The sequence below is a fragment of the Pinus tabuliformis genome, chromosome X, assembly GCF_031772625.1.
Source record: "Pinus tabuliformis cultivar Carrire ecotype Pingquan chromosome X, CPIR1, whole genome shotgun sequence".
Taxonomy (NCBI): Eukaryota; Viridiplantae; Streptophyta; class Pinopsida; order Pinales; family Pinaceae; genus Pinus; species Pinus tabuliformis.
In genome coordinates, this window is record NC_142308.1 from 1,276,238,636 (window position 1) to 1,276,260,884 (window position 22,249).

General features: G+C 33.9%; 1 protein-coding gene across 1 annotated transcript; it reads right to left on the minus strand.

Annotated features, from left to right (window-relative positions):
- Positions 1 to 1,516: 1,516 nt before the first annotated feature.
- Positions 1,517 to 2,629, minus strand: LOC149144661 (F-box/LRR-repeat protein At3g26922-like). Its single transcript, XM_089452221.1, has one exon. The coding sequence runs from the start codon at positions 2,627 to 2,629 to the stop codon at positions 1,517 to 1,519; it is 1,113 nt and encodes a 370-aa protein (XP_089308347.1).
- Between the last annotated feature and the right edge of the window lie 19,620 nt (positions 2,630 to 22,249).

Below are 22,249 nucleotides of genomic sequence, written 5' to 3' on the forward strand. Positions count from 1 at the left end.
ACGCACAAGGGGGACGTATGTAAGCAAACCCAAAATTTATGGAATTTTCGGGAAACTGGGGACATCAAAGTCATAAAAATTATAAAATTATAAATTATTAAAAATTTAATATATAAAAATAAAATCTCAAAAATATGTCAATATCTAAATAGAAGATCTTAATAATTATGAAATATACATCTAAAGGCTAAATATGATCATCATTACATATTAGACTATTATCATTTACGAATTATCAATGATCATTTGACATTTCTGCATTGTAAATCTAAAAGTAAATTACTAAATTGAATCCATCATTTGACATTATGCAATGTTCCATCTAAATTAGTCATTTGGCATGATGCAAGGTACATCTAAATTAAATTAATAAATTCATCCTTTGACAATTGAAATTATGCAATACACATCAAATTTTCAAAAATGATAAAAAGTAAATTCATTATATGACAATGACAATGACATTATGTTGAAGTCTAAAATATCCTTAAAATACTAAACTAAAAGTAAACATAAAGCGCAGTGAGCAATGAAATACTAGTAAATTTCTCAAAAAGTACTAAATAATATTAATAAATATTAAGTTTTAATATTTTTTTTTGTTATTGTTTTTAATTTTTTTTAAGTTTTAAATTTTAATATAATATAATTTTTTTGTTTTTAATTCAAGTTTTGACAAATTTTAAGTTTTAATACAGTTTCATTTTTTTTTCATATATTTAAAAATTTGTATTTTTATTTTTTAGGCGTCCCCTATGTCCCCCTTGCGTCCCCTATGTCCCCCTTGCATCCCCTTGGTGTCTCGCCAGAGTCGCTTTTCCTGGCCAGAAAAATGGCCCCAGAGTTTTCCCGAGTTTCCCGAGTTTCCCCAAACAAGGGACTTGGGGAAACCTTTCCCCAAGAGTTTCTCCATCCCAGAGTCCCCCACCCTGCATCGCCCCTAGAACACTGGTTATATATTAAGACACTAATTTAAGATTTTGGACAATACTGGATGGTTCAAAACACAAAATTCTGATGATGTGATTTTTACAGAATATTATTTTCTTACTTTTCACACAAACAATTTTTAAGACAATAATTTGAGACATTGCATAAAGACAATATTAAAAAAAAAAAAACCAAAATTTTCACATTTACCTAATACAATTGTTAAATTGCTATATGAATTAATAATATAACAAATGACATTCTATAAATCCACATTTTTACCTTTTACCTGATACAATAAATAATTACCATATAATACACTAAAAATTTATCATACAAACTAATACAATAAAAAAATTACCATATAATACACTAAAAAATTACCATACAAACTAGGACAGAAAATTAATATTAATCCAAAAATCGCATCCAAGCTGTATAGAAAGAACCATAGAAAGCAATTCTCAGTTTTCCCGCAATTAGATTCGTCCGGAAACACAGCGCAAGCCATTACCCTGCGGTTAGGCCACTTGATATAGTGGCGGAAGGCAAAAAGCATAACCATTGAAATATGCATCGCAAATAATCAGGAGCGTAAAATTGGCCTTACCAGATAAAACATGCTGCTCACTTGTAGTCGCACTAGTCCAGGAAGCCTCTCGAGCAGATTATCAACGAGAACAACCATCTGGTTTTGGCGTCCCCACCCGGCAGTGATATCGAGCTTCTTCAATGTTTTGAAATCCCCCATTATCTCAACAACTCTCTCTATTGAAACTTGCAATGTCTCCGCATAAGTCAAATCCAACCACAATTCAGTGACATTGCTTCCACACTGCATTTTAATTTTAGAGACAAAATATGAAAGTTCGTGAAACAACACTCCATTTATTCTCAGACGACGTTTCGTCGTCTCCACCTCCATCTCCAGAGTTTTAAGCTTCGGACAGTTTAACGTCAAAACCTCTACATCCACACCTCTATAAGCTTCGTTATACATAGATAAACGTGTAAGGTTGGGAGCGGAGATAACAGGCTTCCTTAGGCCAACGTAGTGGAATAATCTAAGATTCTCAAGGAACGGAGTATGAGAGATAAAGCCGGCAAGAGAATTATCTGTGAACTCCATGTCTCTGAAGGAGCATGTAATGAGATGATTGAATCCAGAGAAATGGGACGGAAGATGCGTAAGGTTGTAGTTCGAAAGGTTGAGAGTAATGAGACGAGTGCATGAAAAAAAGGCAGGCGGGATTTGCCTATCGGCACGGGAATCATAATAATCGACAGGATAATAGAAATAGTCACTGTCATCAGGGTAAGTACAGAGAGTCAGGTGTTGGACATTCCTACAGGCTGCGTATCTCACCCATTGCCATACGCTTTCCCGAGTAAACTGCAGACAGTCATTACTGGTAATGTTTTGGAACAAATGAAAAGCCTCAATATCTGGCGAATGCAACAGAAGGAGGTTGGAGATTATTTTCTCCACCCTTGCAACAGAGAGTGGATCTGGATCTGGGTTAATACTGGGCAGAAGAAGAATGGGAGAGAGAGTGAGTTGGGGAATTTGGGTGTAGAGGAATCGCCATCTCTTCGACAGAACGGAGCATCCGACGGCTTCTCTGATTGGAATTTTAGAAAGGATGAGACCAAGCAATGGGTCTGGAAGGGTTGAAAGTATATCTGCAGCAGGCGGCATGATTGCAATTGACAAACCTAAGAGCAAGTAGAAATGAAGGGGATTTCATGAACAGGTAAGAGAAAGTAGAAATGAAGTTGGAGAAGGACAGAAGGAAACGTATCGTTTACTGTTAATGCATGCATTCGATTTTCTGAAAAGGAAGATGGATTACCTAATCAATTTGCAAATACTTACACGCTATGAAGATGTCAAATCAACGTATACGATACGATATACGATGTTGATTGCTAAACAATACAATGCTGTATGCATCAATGTCCGGTTCATTTGAACTCAACGTTTGAGTCTTCGGTAAATCCGCCCAGTGGAGATAGTAGATGTATTTTGAATTTTTGCAATGGGAAGATATAAGTAAATAAGAAAGCAAGTTTTATTAGGGTTTTGCTGTTTGGAATAGGTTTACAAGATTTTTACTAAATGCGGTCAATGGGTGTGGTTTTGCGAACTTTAACATAAAGTTTTTGTTTTTTTTAATAAACAAGTTTATAATTAAAGTTTTTTTTGTTTTTCTTAATAAATAAATTTTCTTTTTTCCTTGAATTTAAGAGAGATATATATAGTACAACATATTTCATATTTCAAGATAACGTCATTGAAACTTGAGCCTAGCTGGAACTTTATCATTAAACCCTCCAATCATTTGGAATACACTCAATTGACCTCTGTCTATGTTTTTTAAGTCTATATGATGGGCAAAGGTGAATATCTGATTAGTTATTTAACTTTGAAAATTAAAGCTAGCATACCTTTAAGTGGGGACAGGAACATACAAGATAAGATAATAGAAGTTTGATATGTTATAAAAGAATAACAGGGTAATTTTTTGGATAATATCTTGTGGTTTATTATATTTCATTGATAACTTAAGGTTTAATTATGTTTTATAAATGTTTTGGAGTTTAAATCTTTTATGGATGTACTTTTTATTTATGGTTTTTTAACTTAACTAATTTCTTCACTTTAATATTTCTTTCTCGTTATAGTTATTAGTAGAGTAGAGGAAGAGAGAATACAAGAGAACCATTAAGATTTCAGTAGTTCCACGTGGCTTCATGTATGTGCAACTTGCAACCTTACAACAAAGTAATGTCATTGGTTCTTCCTTCTACTATCATGTATAAAGTAATGTTTGAAACTTAAAAGAAGAGACATTAATGGTCCCTCCTTATTATAACTAGATGTTTTCCACGTTGGGGTGTGTGTCATTGAATCAAAACTAACTTTGGATCCAACATATAAGAATATGCAAAAAATTTAATACTATATAGTAAGATGTTTATTACTTACTAATCAATAACCTAATATGTCAATTATAAGAAAATACTAACCTAATTTACAAGAAAAAACTGACACACATTTTGCTTCCCAATTAGACTAAAATTATGTTTTTATAAGAAAAACGATAATTAGGTTTAAGTATTATATATTGAAATAATATTTGCAGCTTTGAAATTAGTGGATACCTTAGAACCTGTTTTTTTTCAAAGGAACTTAGATAAAAAAAGAGATTGAATTTATGCATTAGTATTTGCATGAGATATATGCATTTGAGTGATCACTCTTCCCTTTAGCCATATGCTTTCTTCAAGCAATAATTTGTCTTAAAATATCCACAAAATTAAGGATCCCCACTCATATATCATATTATTTTAAACTTGCAAAAGTCTATCACATGGTCGTTTATATGTCTATGAATAAAACAATATAATTTGAAGTTGTGTGGTTTTTACCATTTTCAACTAATTTCTAATAAATAAGATAGAAAAATAACTTTTAATAAATTAGATAAATAAATGAAAAATAAAGAATTCAAAAAATGATAATTATATTAAAAAAATAAAAATACTTATTATTATTTAATAAAAAATCATAAAATATAATTTAAAATTATATGATTTATATTATTTTTAACTAAAATGTAATAATAAATGAGATATAAAATAAAAAATAATTAAAAACAAAATAAAACAAATCTAAAGATTTAGAAAATATTGCATCCATACCAAAAGAGCAAAAATAAATGTGGTCTCAAACTTACATCATTATTAGTGATGAAATTACATAACTTTAAACTAAACTTCATCATATTGAAAATATGGTTATGGATAATATTAATCTTGTATATATAGGTGTGAAAACAACTCCATGATATATGAGTGAGTAGTATAAAAAATTTGGAAAATATGATGGCTAAAAATTTTAAATTTAAATAAAAAAAATTGATAATGAAATAAATAAAATTTAATGATTTAAAATTTTAAGTTTTTTTTTTCTTATTTTATTTTTCATAAATAACTTTAATGTAAAAAAATTCTTTACATTTTATATTTCATTTTCAAACTTCAATTTTTATGCTCAAAATTAATAAATTTATATTAATGGCCTTAATGTGAAAAACCCTTTACTCTTTTATTTCACTTTCAAATTCAATTTGTTTTCCCAATTCTATCGTTCAAAGAATAGTGGGTTTACATTAAAATGCATATTTCTCAACAACTTTATGCACCTAGTAATTGATGTCATTATTCAATAAAATGAAAATATGGTAATGCTTGCATGTTCTTTTGAGTAGGTAAAGGTTGAGTTACCAAATAGTATAGTATAGTTTATTGAATTTTTTCATATTTAAATTAATTTATTAGTTAAAATTTAAAATATTTTTATAAAAAAAATAGAGATAGACATTAATCAAACTTATATGTGAATTTATGATAAAAAGACGAAAGAGTGGAGTCAGATAGGATGTTGTTTTGTAATTGAATAGTTGTAGAAATTATGTACTATATTCCTTTCATCAAAGTGCCCTGCAACCGTGGAGGTGTGAGTCTCTCTAATTAGTTGTAGTTGTTCACCTTTAGGAATGTGTAACTTATCTAGCCTAAATAAACCATCTTGGAGATGGTAATCAACTTTGTTGTCACCATCATGCACATGATTGTGGCTCTGCAACCATTGAAACACCCCCTTGAATTCTTCATCCTCTAGATATGCCCCTCTGTATGCATCATGCGTGAATGAATCCATGTGCATCAGAGTTCCTAAAGCTATGATATATGATGTGGATGGCCTTGAAAGAATTTTGACCAACTTGCTTATATTTCCCTTCTTGTACTTGATCACTAAATGAGACTATTTAGAAACCCCATGCACTTGTAATGATTGCTTTGCTATAGCTTACTTTGGGCTTATAGGTACTATAGTGGCTAGTGATCTATGTGGATTAATGTGTCCTTTCCCATCAGATAGTCTTTTCACTTCTTCATAGCTTGCACCAAGGCATAAAGCTCCTTGTTGTAGGTAAGGTAGTTGAGCACTGCACCATGAATCACTTTAGAATGGTAGCATATAGGTCTTCCTCCATTCGTCAAGACCACTCCCATATCATACCCTCTCACATATTTCTCCACTTTGAAGGGCTACTGCAAGTTCAGTAATACCTGAACTAGTGCTTGACTGCTCTTCTTCTTAACTCCTCAAAATCCTTCTATTAACCCTTTCCCCGCCAGAAACTCTCGCCACTCAATATTATGGCTTGGAGTGGTGTCGCAATCGCTAAAAACAAGGCTATAAATTTCCTTAGGTATTTTGCTACCCTAATGAAATTCCTATCCTCAAAATCATTAGTAGGCACCAACCACTTCATGATGGCCTCCGTCTTGGTAGCATTTATATTCAACTATCTTCCACCTATCACATACCTCAGATACACCAAAGTCTACTATGCAAACTCACACTTCTTGATATTTTCTAGAAGCTAGTGCTTCTTTAATGCCTCTAGGACCTTCCCCAGATGTGAGATGTAGTCCTCCCAGGTAGCAATGTATACGGGTATCATCTGTGGAATTTTTGTAACGCCTCACCCCATATCTACCCACTTTTACAAGCTCTCTAGGGTAAACATGAGATAAGTGTCGCTATGATATGACCCAACTTCTAAGTTCCAGTTATGGAAGTGGGCCCTACAAACCATAAACTTATTTCCATCCCACAGAGACTACAAATCACCCAGGAGCTTGACAACCACTCCAGGTGATCAATCCCTAAGCTGGAACTCTTTCTCACTGACTTAGATCTAACCCCAAACCCTTAACACATTGTTCATGCGGTTATGAGGCTCCAACCGCACACACAAGTCTGCCTACCAATGGTTATGACCCAAATCCATGAGTTTTGTGCCATCAATTGTGAGATATGTGCCACTATTTCAGGCTAGCCTCGAGACCCCTACCCATAATTACTTATAACTTTCCAGAATAATAATTAAGATGATAACAATGCTAAACAATAAAAACTTGAGCAAGGTTTTGACCTAGACATGCCCAATACATGAGAGACATTTCGTCAAACATATGGTAAATGTGAAGGCTACATGTCATGAATGCATATCTGATCATAAACTTTTGAACTTCATCTGAGAACCACCAAGAAGGCTTAATGCCCTCTCAATCTAGCTGCAACAATACTTGTTAGCCCATACATTCATCAACCATTGATAACCCATCAAATATTGAACAAGATTCATAGTGAGAACGCCTCATATATCCATGCATATAACCATAATAGAAACCATGAAAAATCAACCATAATATCAACATAATAACTAATACATGTGATCATAAATCACAATAGGGAAAATAACTCATATTAACATATGCAAATGCCAACCAAGTCAAGGACTTCCTCATACCACTTGATTGTAAATTGGGCTTAACCAAATCTCTCTTTCAGCTAATCACCCCTACACTATATTCCACGCATGAATGTGGAATCATATGGGTTAAACCAAAATATAACCAACAAGGGCTTCTAGAGGCCAAACCACCTCAACCCTCAAGCAAAGTGATTTCACCTAACCGGTCCAAAAATCACTAATACCAATTATATTTGTCTCTTCCCAAGTTGTCCAGGGATTTAGGGACTCTTATCTCAACCCATAGCCTTCAGGGACCCAAGTTGTTACAGGGCTCCAAATAACTACCTTCTCAACCCATAACCTCCAGGGACCCAAGTTGTTTTAGGGCTCCAAAGATTCTATCCCAACCCACAACCATAAGGAACCTGATAACCAACCAAAAATCCAAATGGGAAACCGACTACATCATGGCTATCCAGGAAATGGCAAGGCAAGGTTGAAACCACTATCAATTCAGGAAAATATACATGCCAATGAAAACACATAACCAAGGAACCACAAGCATGTACCATGCATCCAAAAATCATCAAGGAAATCACACATGCAACCTCTTACCTACAAATTATCCTTTGTTGTAGTTGTTGATCAAGCTTCTCTTTGGATACCCACTAATTCCTTGTTTGTCCTTACTTTCTTTCTTCCAATCCAAGTGAATGCTAGAATGCTCTAAGTGTGCAAGAGTGTAAGAGTGTTTAAGGAGAGAACCAAAACTGAACTAACAAAAGCTGTGAATTGTTTCTCTGATGCCTTTTTATCATTGAGGTCCCATTTTCTTTCATTTTCTTTCATTTTCCTTCATTTTTTTCTCTAATTTCCCTTGCACACATATTTGTGTCTCTTCACCTTCCTTTTCTCCTATTTTGCTTTATTTCTCATCATTAAATGCCAATTATTGTCTCTTTGTCTTTTCCAATGCCTTTTCCAATTTCCATAGTCATTAATAAACCACAAGTATGCCCATTATAATGTTTACCTGACATTCAACTTGGAATATGTGTCCCATGACCTTGGTTTTATTTTATTTACATGGAAAATCAATTAGTTTTTATTACAAACCCCTCCCCATTGGGGGAACATATTCCTCGGTGTTTTATGATGCTTATAACCAACAAAATCATGTTTCCCATGGAGCTTTATAACACAACTCGATGCAACATTTACAACATACCAACTACTGAGAAATCATGACCATCATATTACTTATTGGAGCTTTATAACACAATTCATTGCAATATTCACAACGTACTAATTATTGGAGCTTTATAACACAACTCATTGCAGTATTTACAATACACACACACACACACACATATCTATATATAAAATACATATATCAAACACAATTTCTCAACCAGCAGACAAGAAATCATACAAGGACTGCATCTGATCAACCATCTCCCATGTAGCTTCATTGGGCCCAAAGTGCTTCCACTACACTTTAACTTGCTCTATTACTTGATTCCAGAGAATGAGTTGTTTCTGCTACAAAATGAACTGATTTTATGGCTAGAACTCTCCCTCTCGTGCCACCTACAATATAGACCAATCAATCACATGATCAACATCCTAGACATATATCTTAAGCAATGAAACATGGAAAACATCATGGACTTTCACTGTTGGCGGCAATGCAAGTATGTAGGCCACTGATCCAATCCTCTCAAGGATCTTAAAAGTCCCATAATACCGAGGTGTCAGTTTGTCACATGATCCAATCCTCAAGGAGCTCCTCTTGGGCTTGATGCGCAAGTACACATGCTCCTCAACTTGAAACTCCTTGAATTCTCTATGTTGATCTGCATAAATCTTCTACCTGTCCTGAGTTGCCTTTAAATTCCTTTTAATAACCTACATTTCTTGCTCCATCTCAATCAACATATATGATCCAATCAACACCATGTTCATAGTTCATTCCAGTTGATGGGAGTATTACAACTTTGCCCGTAAAGAGCCTCAAATGGACTCATCTGCAAGGATTCCTAATACCCATTATTATATGCAAACTCTACCAGTGGAATATACTCCTCTCACTTCCTCTGATGGTGCATGACATACATCCTCAACATATCCTCAAGAATAACGCTCTTAATGATCCAAGCCCCTTCAAAATATGCTCAAAAATCAAAGTGCTCAAATTCTCCCGAAACTAGTGCCAAATCATAGATATCATCGTTCTAATTCCAACGACGCTTAAATCATAGATATCATGTTTTGAAGTTTTTGACAAATAGTAAAAAAGTCAACTTGTAAGTTTGACTTGGTAGGGACAAATGCCATGTGGAATTTCGTACGCTGACATGGTGCTGACATTAACAGGGTGACTGTGCAATATGATTCTCAAACAAGCCAATCCCGTGAGGACAAAGTTTCTATTGGTTGGTGGTGATTGTGGTTGGGCCAACCACAAGCCACCACATGGCCGAATTAAGGGTTTCCACGTGGCCCTATGGAAGGTCACAATGTGGCTTAGTTTTCAACGTCAATTTTTTTTTTTTTTTTTATGGACTGACCGACCTCCCTGAGGTTTAACCCTGTGACCTTCGGCAGCACAAACCTTCGTTCCACCACTACACCATGTGTTGGTTCTTATTATACACAGGCTAACATTTTTATTTAAAGTTATATGTTGTCATTGTTGGGAGGGGGAGGGGGGGGGGTGTCGCCATCCCAGCCCCGAGTCTTATGGCATATCACACGACCATGGAAAAAGGAGAGAGGGGTGGGGCGCAAAGCCCTAGCCCCGGGTTCCCTTGACTAACATGTAACCAACAACAGCAGGTGGAGAGATGTCCGCGTTGAACTCGCAATCTCATTAACTAGCATATGACCTACAACGGGGACCGACGGAGTGTGTGGCCTCTGGCTCGCGCTCCCCAATCACATGGTTGCCATACAACCAACCCAGGGGTAGAAAAATGGGGCGCACGACCCTATTGGTGCAACTAATCATCCGATAATTTGCACCATAATCGGTGGGTTTCGTGGCTGATCCCGCCACCTTGTTTTGTGAAATTGTCGTTGTGCAAGGTCGCCAAAGTCCAGATTCATTACCAATTTTGACAAAAGGTCGATTTTGCAAAACAATTAGCAGAGAAATGAAGGAGACCTAACTTGGTCATTTTTCAACCTTTTTGAGCCCAATAAGAGCCTACACAGGGGTTTTTGGATGTTTTGGATACATTAGCAGTGTTATTTTTGAAATTTGAGCATTGTATGTTGATGTGATTTGAGATTTGAGCATATAATTTAAGGAGCCAACACTGGAAGCTAGACCCAAAGATGTAGCCTAGGAGGGGTGAACTTCATCATCAAATTGTTGTTTTGTGATGTTGCTTGTTGTTTATTTTTCACTATTTAAATCTGCAAAACTTAACTTAGTTTCTATGCTTTTTGCAATATTGATCCATTGCCCATAAGACATAAATTAGCTTGCAAAACTTTACAAGAAACCTTCAATTTTAATTTCAGATCAATTTAGTATTAGAGCATGGTTGTTTTGAAGGTTTGACAGTTTTTTAAGAGTTTTCTTGAATGATTACAAGGTCTAAATTGAGAAGAGGAGAAGGAGTGCTTGAAGAACCAAACCCTCAAATTGGTTCAAGGAGGTCACAAACTCGACAAACTCCACTAGTCATGGCACATGAAGAAGGATATGAGCTTATGTCTGAGGATGAGAGAGCTTTTAGAAATTCTTTCTATGATATGTCTGAGATGGTGAAAGTGTTGTACAATGAGAGGACAACAAGGTTGCAAGGAGAAAGTTCTAATCATCTAAAAGGTAATGGTGGTGATGGGAGAAAGCTTCCACCTCCACCTCCTCCTTCACCTCCATCTACACCTCCATCCTCACCTCCTTCTTCACCTCCTTCATCTCATAGACCTACTCCTCCTCCATCTCCAAAAGGACATGCTAAGTCTCCTTTGATTAAGTTTGATGTCAAGTTTGAATTGTCTATGTACAATGGGGAAGTAAATGTTGATAAGTTGGATAATTGGGTTCATCAAATTGAAGTCTATTATAGGATTTAAAAGATTGGTTATGATGTTACAAAGATCTAGATTACTTCTCTTCACTTGGAAAGTGCAACCCTCATCTGATGGGAGGCCATAACTCAAGAAGATTTGAATAAAAGCGGTAAAATTATCTCTTCTTGGAATGATTTTATAGCTACATTAAGAAGGAAATTTTATCCATTAGCTTACTTGCAAAAAGAAATTATGGATTAGAAAAATTTTAGACAAGCTAAAGGTCAGAGTGTCCAAAGCTACACACAAGAATTTAGAAGAAGAGCTTTAATCTTGGGTGTTGATTTGTCTTCACAATATACTCTCTTTAGATACATAGGTGGATTGCATAGTTATTTTAGACTTATTGTACTTATGTTTAATCCCACCAATCTAGATGAAGTATGTGTTCAAACAACTCATTTAGAATCAAGAGGCAAGAATGTTCCTTAAGAGACTAGCAAGAAACCTTCCAAATCTGGAGACAAAGGAAAGGGGAAGTTTAAAGGCAAAGGCAAAAAGAATGCTACAATCAAGAAAGAGGGAGATAAACTTACCTGTGAACATTGTTCAAAAGAAGGCCATGATGAAGACCATTGTTGAAAATTACATCTAGAAATGAGACCAAAGAAGTTCAATAACAAGGGGAAACAAAATACTGCTATTACAAACTCAACAAGATCTAGGGTTTGATTTATGTGATGAAACCAAAATCACAACCATGGGAATGAAAGATATAACTTCTAATGCAAGTACTAGTTCTTCTAGTAAGCCTATTGAATCTCAAAATGATAAAGAAATAAGTGAGCTTTTTCATATTAGGGTCATTACAAAACATACAAAAGTTGATACATTGTTTGATAGTGGATCCCAAGTCAATCTTATCTCTGAAGCACTTGTCAAGAAACTTAATCTAGAAACTACACCTCATACTAAAACCTACCTTTTGGGTTGGGTATGTGATGACGCCAAATTACAAGTGACTAGAAAGTGTAAACTCAAATTCGCAATCACTACAAATTTTATAGATGAGGTAGAGCTTTATGTTTTACCACCTGATATTTGCGGGATTGTTTTAGGGAGTCCATACTTGTATGACCGAAAAGCCATATTTTATCGTCATGAGAATGAATATCATCTTTTTAAAGATGGAGTTGAGCATATTGTTAGAGCACATCGCAAGAAGATGAATTATCTCTTGTTAGTGTTGGTCAGATGAAAAGGCTTATAAATGATAGTAATAATTTTGTGTTGTTGACGATTAAAGCTAAAGATATTGTTGAATCTAAAGCTTTCACAAGATGTGATTCTAAACTCAAGCATGAATCGGTTGAAGTTGTTAACACTTTGACAAGATGTTTCAGGAACTTGAAGGGTTGCCTCCAAAAAGAGGAATCCAACATGAGATTCACTTGTAGTAGGATGCACCACTTCCAAATATTGGCATGTATAGAATGTCAGCTTTAGAGAATGCAGAGATCAAGAAGCAAATTCTAGAGTTGCTTAACAAAGGGGTCATCAGGCCTAGCACATCTCCTTGTGGGTCTCTTATTTTCTTGATTCCAAAGAAATATGGTATATGACACATGTGTGTGGATTTCCGAGCTTTGAACAAGATCACGATAAAGAATCACTATCCTCTTCCTTACATTGATGATTTTATAGATCAGTTAAAGGAAGTTGTTTACTTCACTAACTTATATTTGAGAAGTGGTTAACATCAGACAAGGATTGTTGAAGATGATATTTGGAAAACTGCTTTCAAGACAAAACAAGGTTTGTTTAAATGGTTAGTTATGTCGTTTGGGCTTTGCAATGCACCTACAACATTCATGAGAGTTATGAATGATGTGTTGCGACCATTCCTTGATGATTTTGTCATAGTTTACTTATATGATATTCTGATTTTCAGTAAGACTCGTGAAGAGCATGTCAAACATGTGAAACAAGTTTTAGATGTCTTAAAAAAGGAAAATTTTTATTTGAATATGTCTACATGTGAATTTGGGAAAACCTCTTTGGTTTATTTGGGTCATATTGTAGGAGGGGGTGAATTGAAGATTGATCCCTCAAAAGTAGATGTCATTGTGAATTAGCCTAAACCCAACAATGCAACAAAAGTTATGAGCTTTTTGGGAGCAACCCAATATTGGAGAAAAAATATTGCTAACTTCTCACTCATTGCAACACCATTACATGCTTTGACAAGTGTGAAACATGTCTTTCAATGGGGAGGCAAGCAACAAAAAGCCTTCGATATTTTAAAGAGAAAATTAGTACAACACCAGTTCTAGCACTTCCAGATCTTAAGAAGCCATTTGAGATTCAAATTGATGCAAACGATTATGCTATGGGAGAAATTATTATCATTATGAAGCCTTTACCAATGTAGTAATTAACTATCTAACTTATGATAAAGAGTTGTATGCTTTGGTACAAACCATGAAGAAATGGAAGCATTATTTGATGGGTATTTAAATGGTTATTCATATTGGCCATCAGCCTTTGCAATATTTACAATTGCAGACTAAACTACAACAAGCTAGACATTTCAGATGTATGGGATTCCTACAACAGTTTCATTTGGTAATCAGGTGTAAGAAAGGTATATAAAACAAAGTTGTACATATGTTGTCAAGGACTATTGTTAATGCATTTGTTACTCTTTAGCATACTCAATCATGCATGAAGGTTATATTGAATAGTATGATCAAGATGAAGATTTTAAAGATGTTTATGCAACTTTGAGTCAAGGCAATCGTGTTGAAGAGTTGGATTATCATGTTCATAACAAGTTGTTGTATCATCTTGGCAAGTTATATGTTCCACAGGGTGAAAGAATCAATGTCATAAGGGAGGCCCACATTTCTCTTATTGCTAGTCACTTTGGTGTAGTCAAAACAGTTGCTCAAATTCAGAGGTATTGTTATTGGCCTCACATGAATGAAACAGTTTCAAAATATGCGAGCGAATATTCCATGTGCTACTAGCAAGACAAGTAATAGGAAATTGGGTTTGTACACTCCACTTCCTATTCCTTCTCGTCCTTGGGAAAGTATTTCGATGGATTTTGTTGGGGGACTACCAATGTCTAGGAAAGGTCATGATTATCTATATGTTGTTGTGGATCATTTCAACAAAATGTGTGTTGATACCATGTAAGAAACAAGTTACAACTAAACAAACCGCAAAGATGTTCTTCCAAAATGTATGGGTTCACTTTGGGTTAGACATTTATATTATTTTTTATTGAGATTCTCGATTTTCAGGAAGTTTTGGTTAAGTTTATGGAAACTCATGGACACAAATTTCAAGAAGAGCACCACATTTCATCCATCGAAGTAGAGTAGTTAGATCCCTCTATTATGGTGCCTCTTAAAAAAACATGTTATGTTTCTATATCTCTAAAAGCTGGCTAGGTTTTTGGACTTACTAGGATTTGATCACCGATCGATGTTGATCCTCTTCTTCGTCCTCGTGACGTTCTGTTCTGTTTAGGATTATAGTTTTGTGATTATAGTTCAATAAGCTCAACCTACATGAAGAATGGAGAATGGAGAATGGGGAATCAGTTTGGAGAATAGTTTAGTAAGCTCGACGTGTAGGGAGAATGGAGAATCGGTTTGGAAGCAACAACAATGGTTTGCAGGTCGAAGGTGCACGGGAATGGTTTTTTCCTTCATGGGCTCGCAGTAATTCACCCACCCACCACCCACTCCATTAATGTGTAGCCAACGGATGGAGACGAACGTCACATCAAATCTCGGGTGGAATCCCTAGATACTACCATACGAAACTTGATGGTCGTGTCTGACCAAGAATTTTGATGTTGTGATTACCGGTGGTTGGAGTCGGAAGTTTTTCCAGATGGGAGACATTCCCAGACAACTTTGTCGCTTGGGTAGGCTGCTCCTTATAGCCCACATTAACCTTTTTTTGTTATTAATATTTTTTGAAATGTGATATATCAACTCCATGTTAAGAATGGAATAAATTACATATCTCCCTCACAATAAGATAGAAATTGAAAATATAATAACATTTTTAATGTAAACTACCTATTTTTTCTACATAAAGTTGATACATAATTATCTTCTGTATACCACACTTGTTGGTTCCAAACCCGTAGGTCAAAAATTTCTTTTCTTTTATATGATTTCTACTGAAAGACTTTACTTAATACATAATTATCTTATTTAATATGAATATTGAAACATTTTATTTATAAATAACACTAAAATATTTTTTTTGTTTTAAATATTGCATGTCTATTAAATATCATATAATATCAATAATGTTATTTTAACATTTTTTTATTTTTTATTTTTTTTTTTTTTATTTTTTATTTTTTTTTTATTTTTATTTTTTTTTTTTTCTGGTAGGTAAGCACCCACAAGATTTGAACCAGTGACCTATTGCAAGGAGTGCCTTAACAATGCACCCATTCACTGTCAATCCAAAACCCTATGAGCATTTGAACATATTAATTAGCTAATCAATTATATAAATCTCTTATAATAAAAAATAATTTAATTTTATAATAAAAATAATTTTATTTTCATTTATTTTATTTTTATGTAAAATTGATGTAAAAAAATATAAAAATCTGATGTTGTTATTTGCAGAGAACTAGGACTCGCATATCTAAGTTGAACTTGTCAGGTTCCAAAAAGGAAATAAATAAATAAATATGTATCCTTGTTGTTTAGGTTGGAATTAGTAATATTTATGCAGACTCTTTCCAATTCAATATCTGAGCATCGCTTTCAGTGCAGCAGCATTATGAAGAGCTATGCTGAACTAGTTGTCTAATATCGCAAAGGGATTTTACTCTCATGGGGAAGATTACTTAGGTTTGGTCTGTACACATGACCTATGAAAAATTGATGTAAACTTAACATGAAAATCGAAAATTTTATTTATAATTAACATTGATATTATTTTATTTTAATTTTTTAATATAAGTGTTATTGATTATTTTTAAATAGAATATTATATGATAATATTATAGTTGTTTATTTTTTTTTTTATTTTTTTATTTTTATTTTTTAATTTGGTAGAAATTTATTGAAATTATAAATTTGATGAGTAACTTTTTTCACAATCAAAACAGTTTAGGGGTTTTTAAGATATTTAATTTATATATACTATAAAAAAACCAATTTAAATAACACAAATCAAAATTTGACTTCAAATTTTCTTACTAAATTCTAATACCAAAATACAAAAAATCACACAAAAAACAATTCTAATAACATCTATATAATATTAAAAATTTCCATCGCATAAAATAATCTATTACATATTCACACCGGCTAGAAAACATTTTTTTTCAGAGAGAAAATCATGATATATTATATTAAGGAAATATAATGAGCAAGTACATATAAAGCCAAAAACACTCGGCCAGCTGATGCAGAGAATTGTAGATTGTGGATGCTAGAAAATCAGGGCCTGCAACATGGTTGAGCTAAAACATGATCCATATGAGGATATCCAGAATAACAAAACATATCCTTGATAAACATCCGAAAAGGAGAAAAGGTTCCGGAGGAAGAAGTTCCGCATGGAGCACAGAAAAAACTATATGAGAAGAAAAGATTGACCCAGAAAAAAGAAATCATGTAGAGAGGAGCCAAAAATTATTCAAGCCTGTTCAAGCATAGCAGATATATCAACCAACGTAGAGGCGATAGGGGCCTTGGAATCCTGGAAGATGCAGGCATTCCTCCACTTCCAGAGACACCAACACGAGATGATGAATAAAGATCTCCATTCTGGACGTTGGGCACTCCACCACATGAATCCCTCCTGTACAGAAGAGAAAACCAGGTGAGGAAAACCATGAGAAGCGGAGAGATCATACCATATTTGCGCCGATGTTGGACACTGAAAGAACATGTGGACATTAGTTTCAGAAGCCTGGCGACACATAACACATCTGCCTGGACCCGACCATCCCTTTCGTTGAAGAACCTCCCATGTGAGGTTTCGATTGGAAAACATCAACCACGAAAATAAGATTGCCTTGAGCGGGCTGGTGGCTTTCCAAAATTTCGTTGGAAAGATAGGAGAGGGTCGCGGCTGTAGATTTGTCATAGCAGCTTCATATAAATCCTTTACGCGTACTGGCTGAGATGAGTTCGACGCAGACCATACCAATTCATCTTTGTACCCTATCTTTTTAATACCCTTTTCAGTGAAATACTTGACCGCCGATTCCCAAATCTGTCGCAGAGGGAGAGGCAGACGAAGATCCTCTGCATCCTTCCATATTGGCGAGGTTGAGGACCAAGACAGAATCAATGAATTCCAAGTGAAGTGACCCCTTGTATGCAGAAAAGAGATGAGATCGGGAGTGAGCATTGTTTCCAAACCAAAAACCGTTGTATCCAAGCCGATGAGGATGCTGGAGCCAGAAGAGATGTGCCAGCTTAGAAAGTCGAAGAAGAGGTCCTGTACCTTTCTAAAGCCGAGCCAGATAGCTGATCCCCTTTCCAAGCCAAAAGACTTCTTCCTGTACCAATATACGCCTTTTAAGTATTTTTGATTAATAATAGAGCTCCATTTGCCTTCTCCACAGATGCCTCTATGGAGAGAATTACAAAGGAGGGCCTTGCCAAAAGACCGCAAGTGTAAGAGACCCCACCCGCCAGAAAACATAATCCACCCTCTATGTTTACATCTTCGCTAAACTGCTTTATAAATTCAAACTTCGTATTTGAAAAACTTCTAGTGAATAAATTTGAGTGGGTTTTCAAATTTAAACTTTGAATTCAAATGAGCATGCCATAAATTCGTACCGTATTGTTTAGAAATCTACATCATATTTTGTATCATTATTTTTATTACGTATGGTGACATTCGCATGGCTATTAATAACAGGTGGTGGCGGAGGGATGAATGGCCATTTGATGAAAATCCGATTTTATTGGTATGGTTGGTGATTATTAATTTGCGTTAGAGTTTAGAGAAATTAGATAAAAAAATTTAATGATTTTTTCAGAAATTAGATCAGAAAAATTTAATGATTTAAAAAAAAATTAATAATACATTGAATACTATTTATTAGATTTGATTGAGTATAAAATCTAATAATCGAAATATACTACCTGCTCCATTACTCCACGAATATTGATTGCCATCGATATCAAGGAGTGCGTGGCGGCGGGATAGATGACCATTTGACGGACACGGTACACCCCCTTGCAGAGTTTGCGGGGTGGAAATCTCAAGAGAAGTACGTCCATTTAGTGTCGACGGTTCTTGAAACATCAACATCATACGAGTGGAGGGGGCGCGCTGAGGGTTGGCCCCGCCGCCATTTCACAACGCCTTCTGACAAACTCGTTCAAGTTGGAGTACGCATGACAAAGTTCGCTAAGAGTACCGGTTGCCGTATTATGTAGTATTTACTTTAAATATTAATTCGAGTTTGAAGCCATAATATTTTACCTCAAGGTTATAAATGAATGAGATAACAATAAAATATCAACTATTTACCATAACCAGCTGGAGCTGGTCAGGCCCCTTTTCTCTCATGTACTTAGGTTAGTGAGTGATCTTTTATTTCCCTCCCTATAAATTTCAACATCACTACATATACACACTCAACAATTTTTTTACTTCAAAATTTTCTTTAAGCATTGTATCTTTTATCACCCAATTATATATACTTCAAACATTTCCTTAAGCATTGTATCTTTTATCACCCACTTATATATAGAAGTATACATATGGACATATTAATATGTCAATATATGCCTATATATATACTAACATACTATGTTCATAGCACTTTATATATATAGTCAGTCAATACGTCAATACATATAATGCTTAGTCCCTAATTTTTTTTTTAGAGTTATGAATGATAAGGAAATTAAAACTTTTAAAGATTAAGGGCTACAACACTCTAATTAAGATTTAAGCAATAGTATTTTAATATGAGGATGGATTAGTAATTTTAATTGTTAAAGGTTTATAATGATGACGATGGATTAGTAATTTTAATGGTTAAAGGTTTATAATGATTGGTTATTAACAATTAGATATTTTGGAAGATAAGGGATCAAATCATTATGCTTAAGTATTTTAGAAGAATAGTATTTTAATACGATGATGGATTAGTAATTTTAATGGGCAAAGGTTTATAATGATTGGTTATTAACAATTGGATACTTTGGAAAATAAGGGATAAAATCATTATGCTCAAGAAATTTAGAAGAATAAGAGATTTTATAGTTTTCCTCTCATAATTAAGGGTTATATTATTTTGGATATAAAAGTTAGAGTTATAAAGATTAAGATTTATGTTATAGATTATGAATTTTATTAGATTGAGGTCAAGAATCATATAAGTTATTATTATTTAGGGGATAGATGTAAGTGATAAAGTGTTAGAGAGTGATATACATAATCGATTAAGACTGAAAGGTTGTGATCATATTTAAGGGTAAAAGATTAAGCTAAGTATACTTGTTCGTATATGTGTCTATATATGAATATATATGAATATATTATGTTAGTATATATTGTACATATCGAAATATTATATAGGTATACATATATTATGATGTCATGTTGAGATATATAATAATATATGTTTTATATATTGACATATTATGTTGGTACATGTGCATATATATATTGAATATATTTGAATATATATGATGTCAGATTTTAGATTTTTGTGATACATATTGCAAATGAGAATGTCTTTCGGATTAATCATATCATTAGGATTTGGTCGACGTTTCAAACCAATTAATGTGGCTCATCCTCAGGACAAAGGTGAAAAAAATCAGCCAATCCTACATAATAAATAGCAAGGATACTTCAAGGTCCATAGTTAGCCGTTAGGAATTAGTTATTAAATTAATTAAAATAATATTTCGTTATAAACTAACTGTTAAGAATTAGCATAGAAATTTAATTCTCATATATATATATATATATATATATATATATATATAAGAATTAAATCAATAATATTATAAGGGGTTAAATTGCATAGAAATAGAAAATGTTAGAACTAGAGAATCATAATAAGAATATTCATTAGAATAAGTTTAGTATTCTTTTAGATATTAAAATAAATTAATTCATTAATTTAAAAAAATTATATTAATAATTTAGAATAAGAAAAATTATTAAAATAAGGTTAATATTGTTATTGAAATTGAATGAATAAATATATATATATATATATATATATATATATATATATATATATATTAATTTAAATTTAAGATTATGTTAAGATATATATATATATATATATATATTTATTTATTTATTTATTTATATTTATAGAGAGGAGGGGAACAAGGAAGTGAAATCAAGAAGAGATGGTCAGAATCCAGCTTCTACTTAATTTCCAACCATCATCCCTGTTGAGATTGATTACATGCTTCTCAATCTAAATAGCCTCTCTTAGCTTCCTATGGTGAAAGTGATCAACCCTAGTGATGACTCTAGAATCCTCAATGCAGACATGGTGCTTGGATTTCTCTGACATTTCTCCGCATGTTCAACTAGAGCTGATGAGTTGGAACGATTGTGCTTAATGTCTGTTGTGTGCTCTTGGATTCTCCGGTTAATGAAGCGACCAGTTTCTCCAATGTAGGGGATCCCACAGGAACAATGGATCAAGTAGACTCCTTTCATGTCTTTATGGTCTACAAAGTCCTTAACAGATTTAAGAGAATTTATAATGGTATTAAGGGGTTTGAACGAAGCAAAAAAAATGTACTTTTTAAGAATATGGGAAATCCTGTTAGTTTGAATCTTAATTGGACAAGATTGGAAAATGACAAAACAAAAATTAATCATAATTCAATTAATAGGAAAATGGAACCATAAGTTTGAAGCATTTCACATGTTTTGAAAATAAACATGTAGTTGATAAATTAAAATAAATTTATATTAAGTACTTGTTTTCTCCTATCTTTAAAACATGTGAAATGCTTAAGAATTAATGTGTACATTTTCCTCTTAATTGACTTAGGAATAGTACAATTTTCAGGATGGCCCAATGATGACCCACACTAATATATTGACATGTAAAAAGTATATGTTGGGATCTATACAAATACATATACCCACGTAATGTGTTAGTATATATATTTAGTGTATACCTATATAATATGTTTGCATATATATTAGTATATCTTTTGGTATATGCAATAACACATAAACCCTCCTCCCCCACACACACATATATATATTATGTTGGTATATATTTTATTTTCCAATTTGTCCACACAAGGAAAATCCCCTAGTACTTCCCCTCATTTTGACTATGGTGCCCATGGTGAATCATAGAATCTTTAAGGCAGAAGGTCGATCATTAATAAGGCTTGAAACCATTAACATAATGTTACTACTTGCTAAGAGCTTAGCAAGTCACTTATGGGAAATTGAAATCTAGTGATGGGAATAATAATGCTCCTCCCAACCACTCGAATAAGGGTGGTATATATACAAGCATATATACCATCATAACATGTTGGGGGTGATAGCATGGAGTTGGGTTACACTTTTTGGCAAGAGAGGACGCATTTAGGTGGAAAAAAAGGGCTCGATTGAGCAATTTAAGTGCTCGATCGAGCCATTATTAAGTGCTCAATTGAGCTCCTCGAGAGCTAAAAAACAACTCGATCAAGGGTTAAAAACAAACCCTCCATAGAGCTTTAGCGCTCGATCAAGAATTATTGCTCGATTGAGCCTTTATTATTATTATTATTATTAAAATGCTTTCCTATGGTTTTCACATACCGCATGACAAATAACAGCTCGAACGAGCATATTTGAGCGGCACGACCTAGAGTATTGGAGCTCGATCGAGAAATTACAGTATGGGGTGATCCAACCAACCTCGCCAACGACCACGCCAATGTCCTAAAGGCTCAAATGAA

What these genes read in the sequence shown, in the direction of transcription:
- LOC149144661 (XM_089452221.1), bottom strand. Translation starts at nt 2,629, where the DNA reads ATGCCGCCTGCTGCAGATATACTTTCAACCCTTCCAGACCCATTGCTT.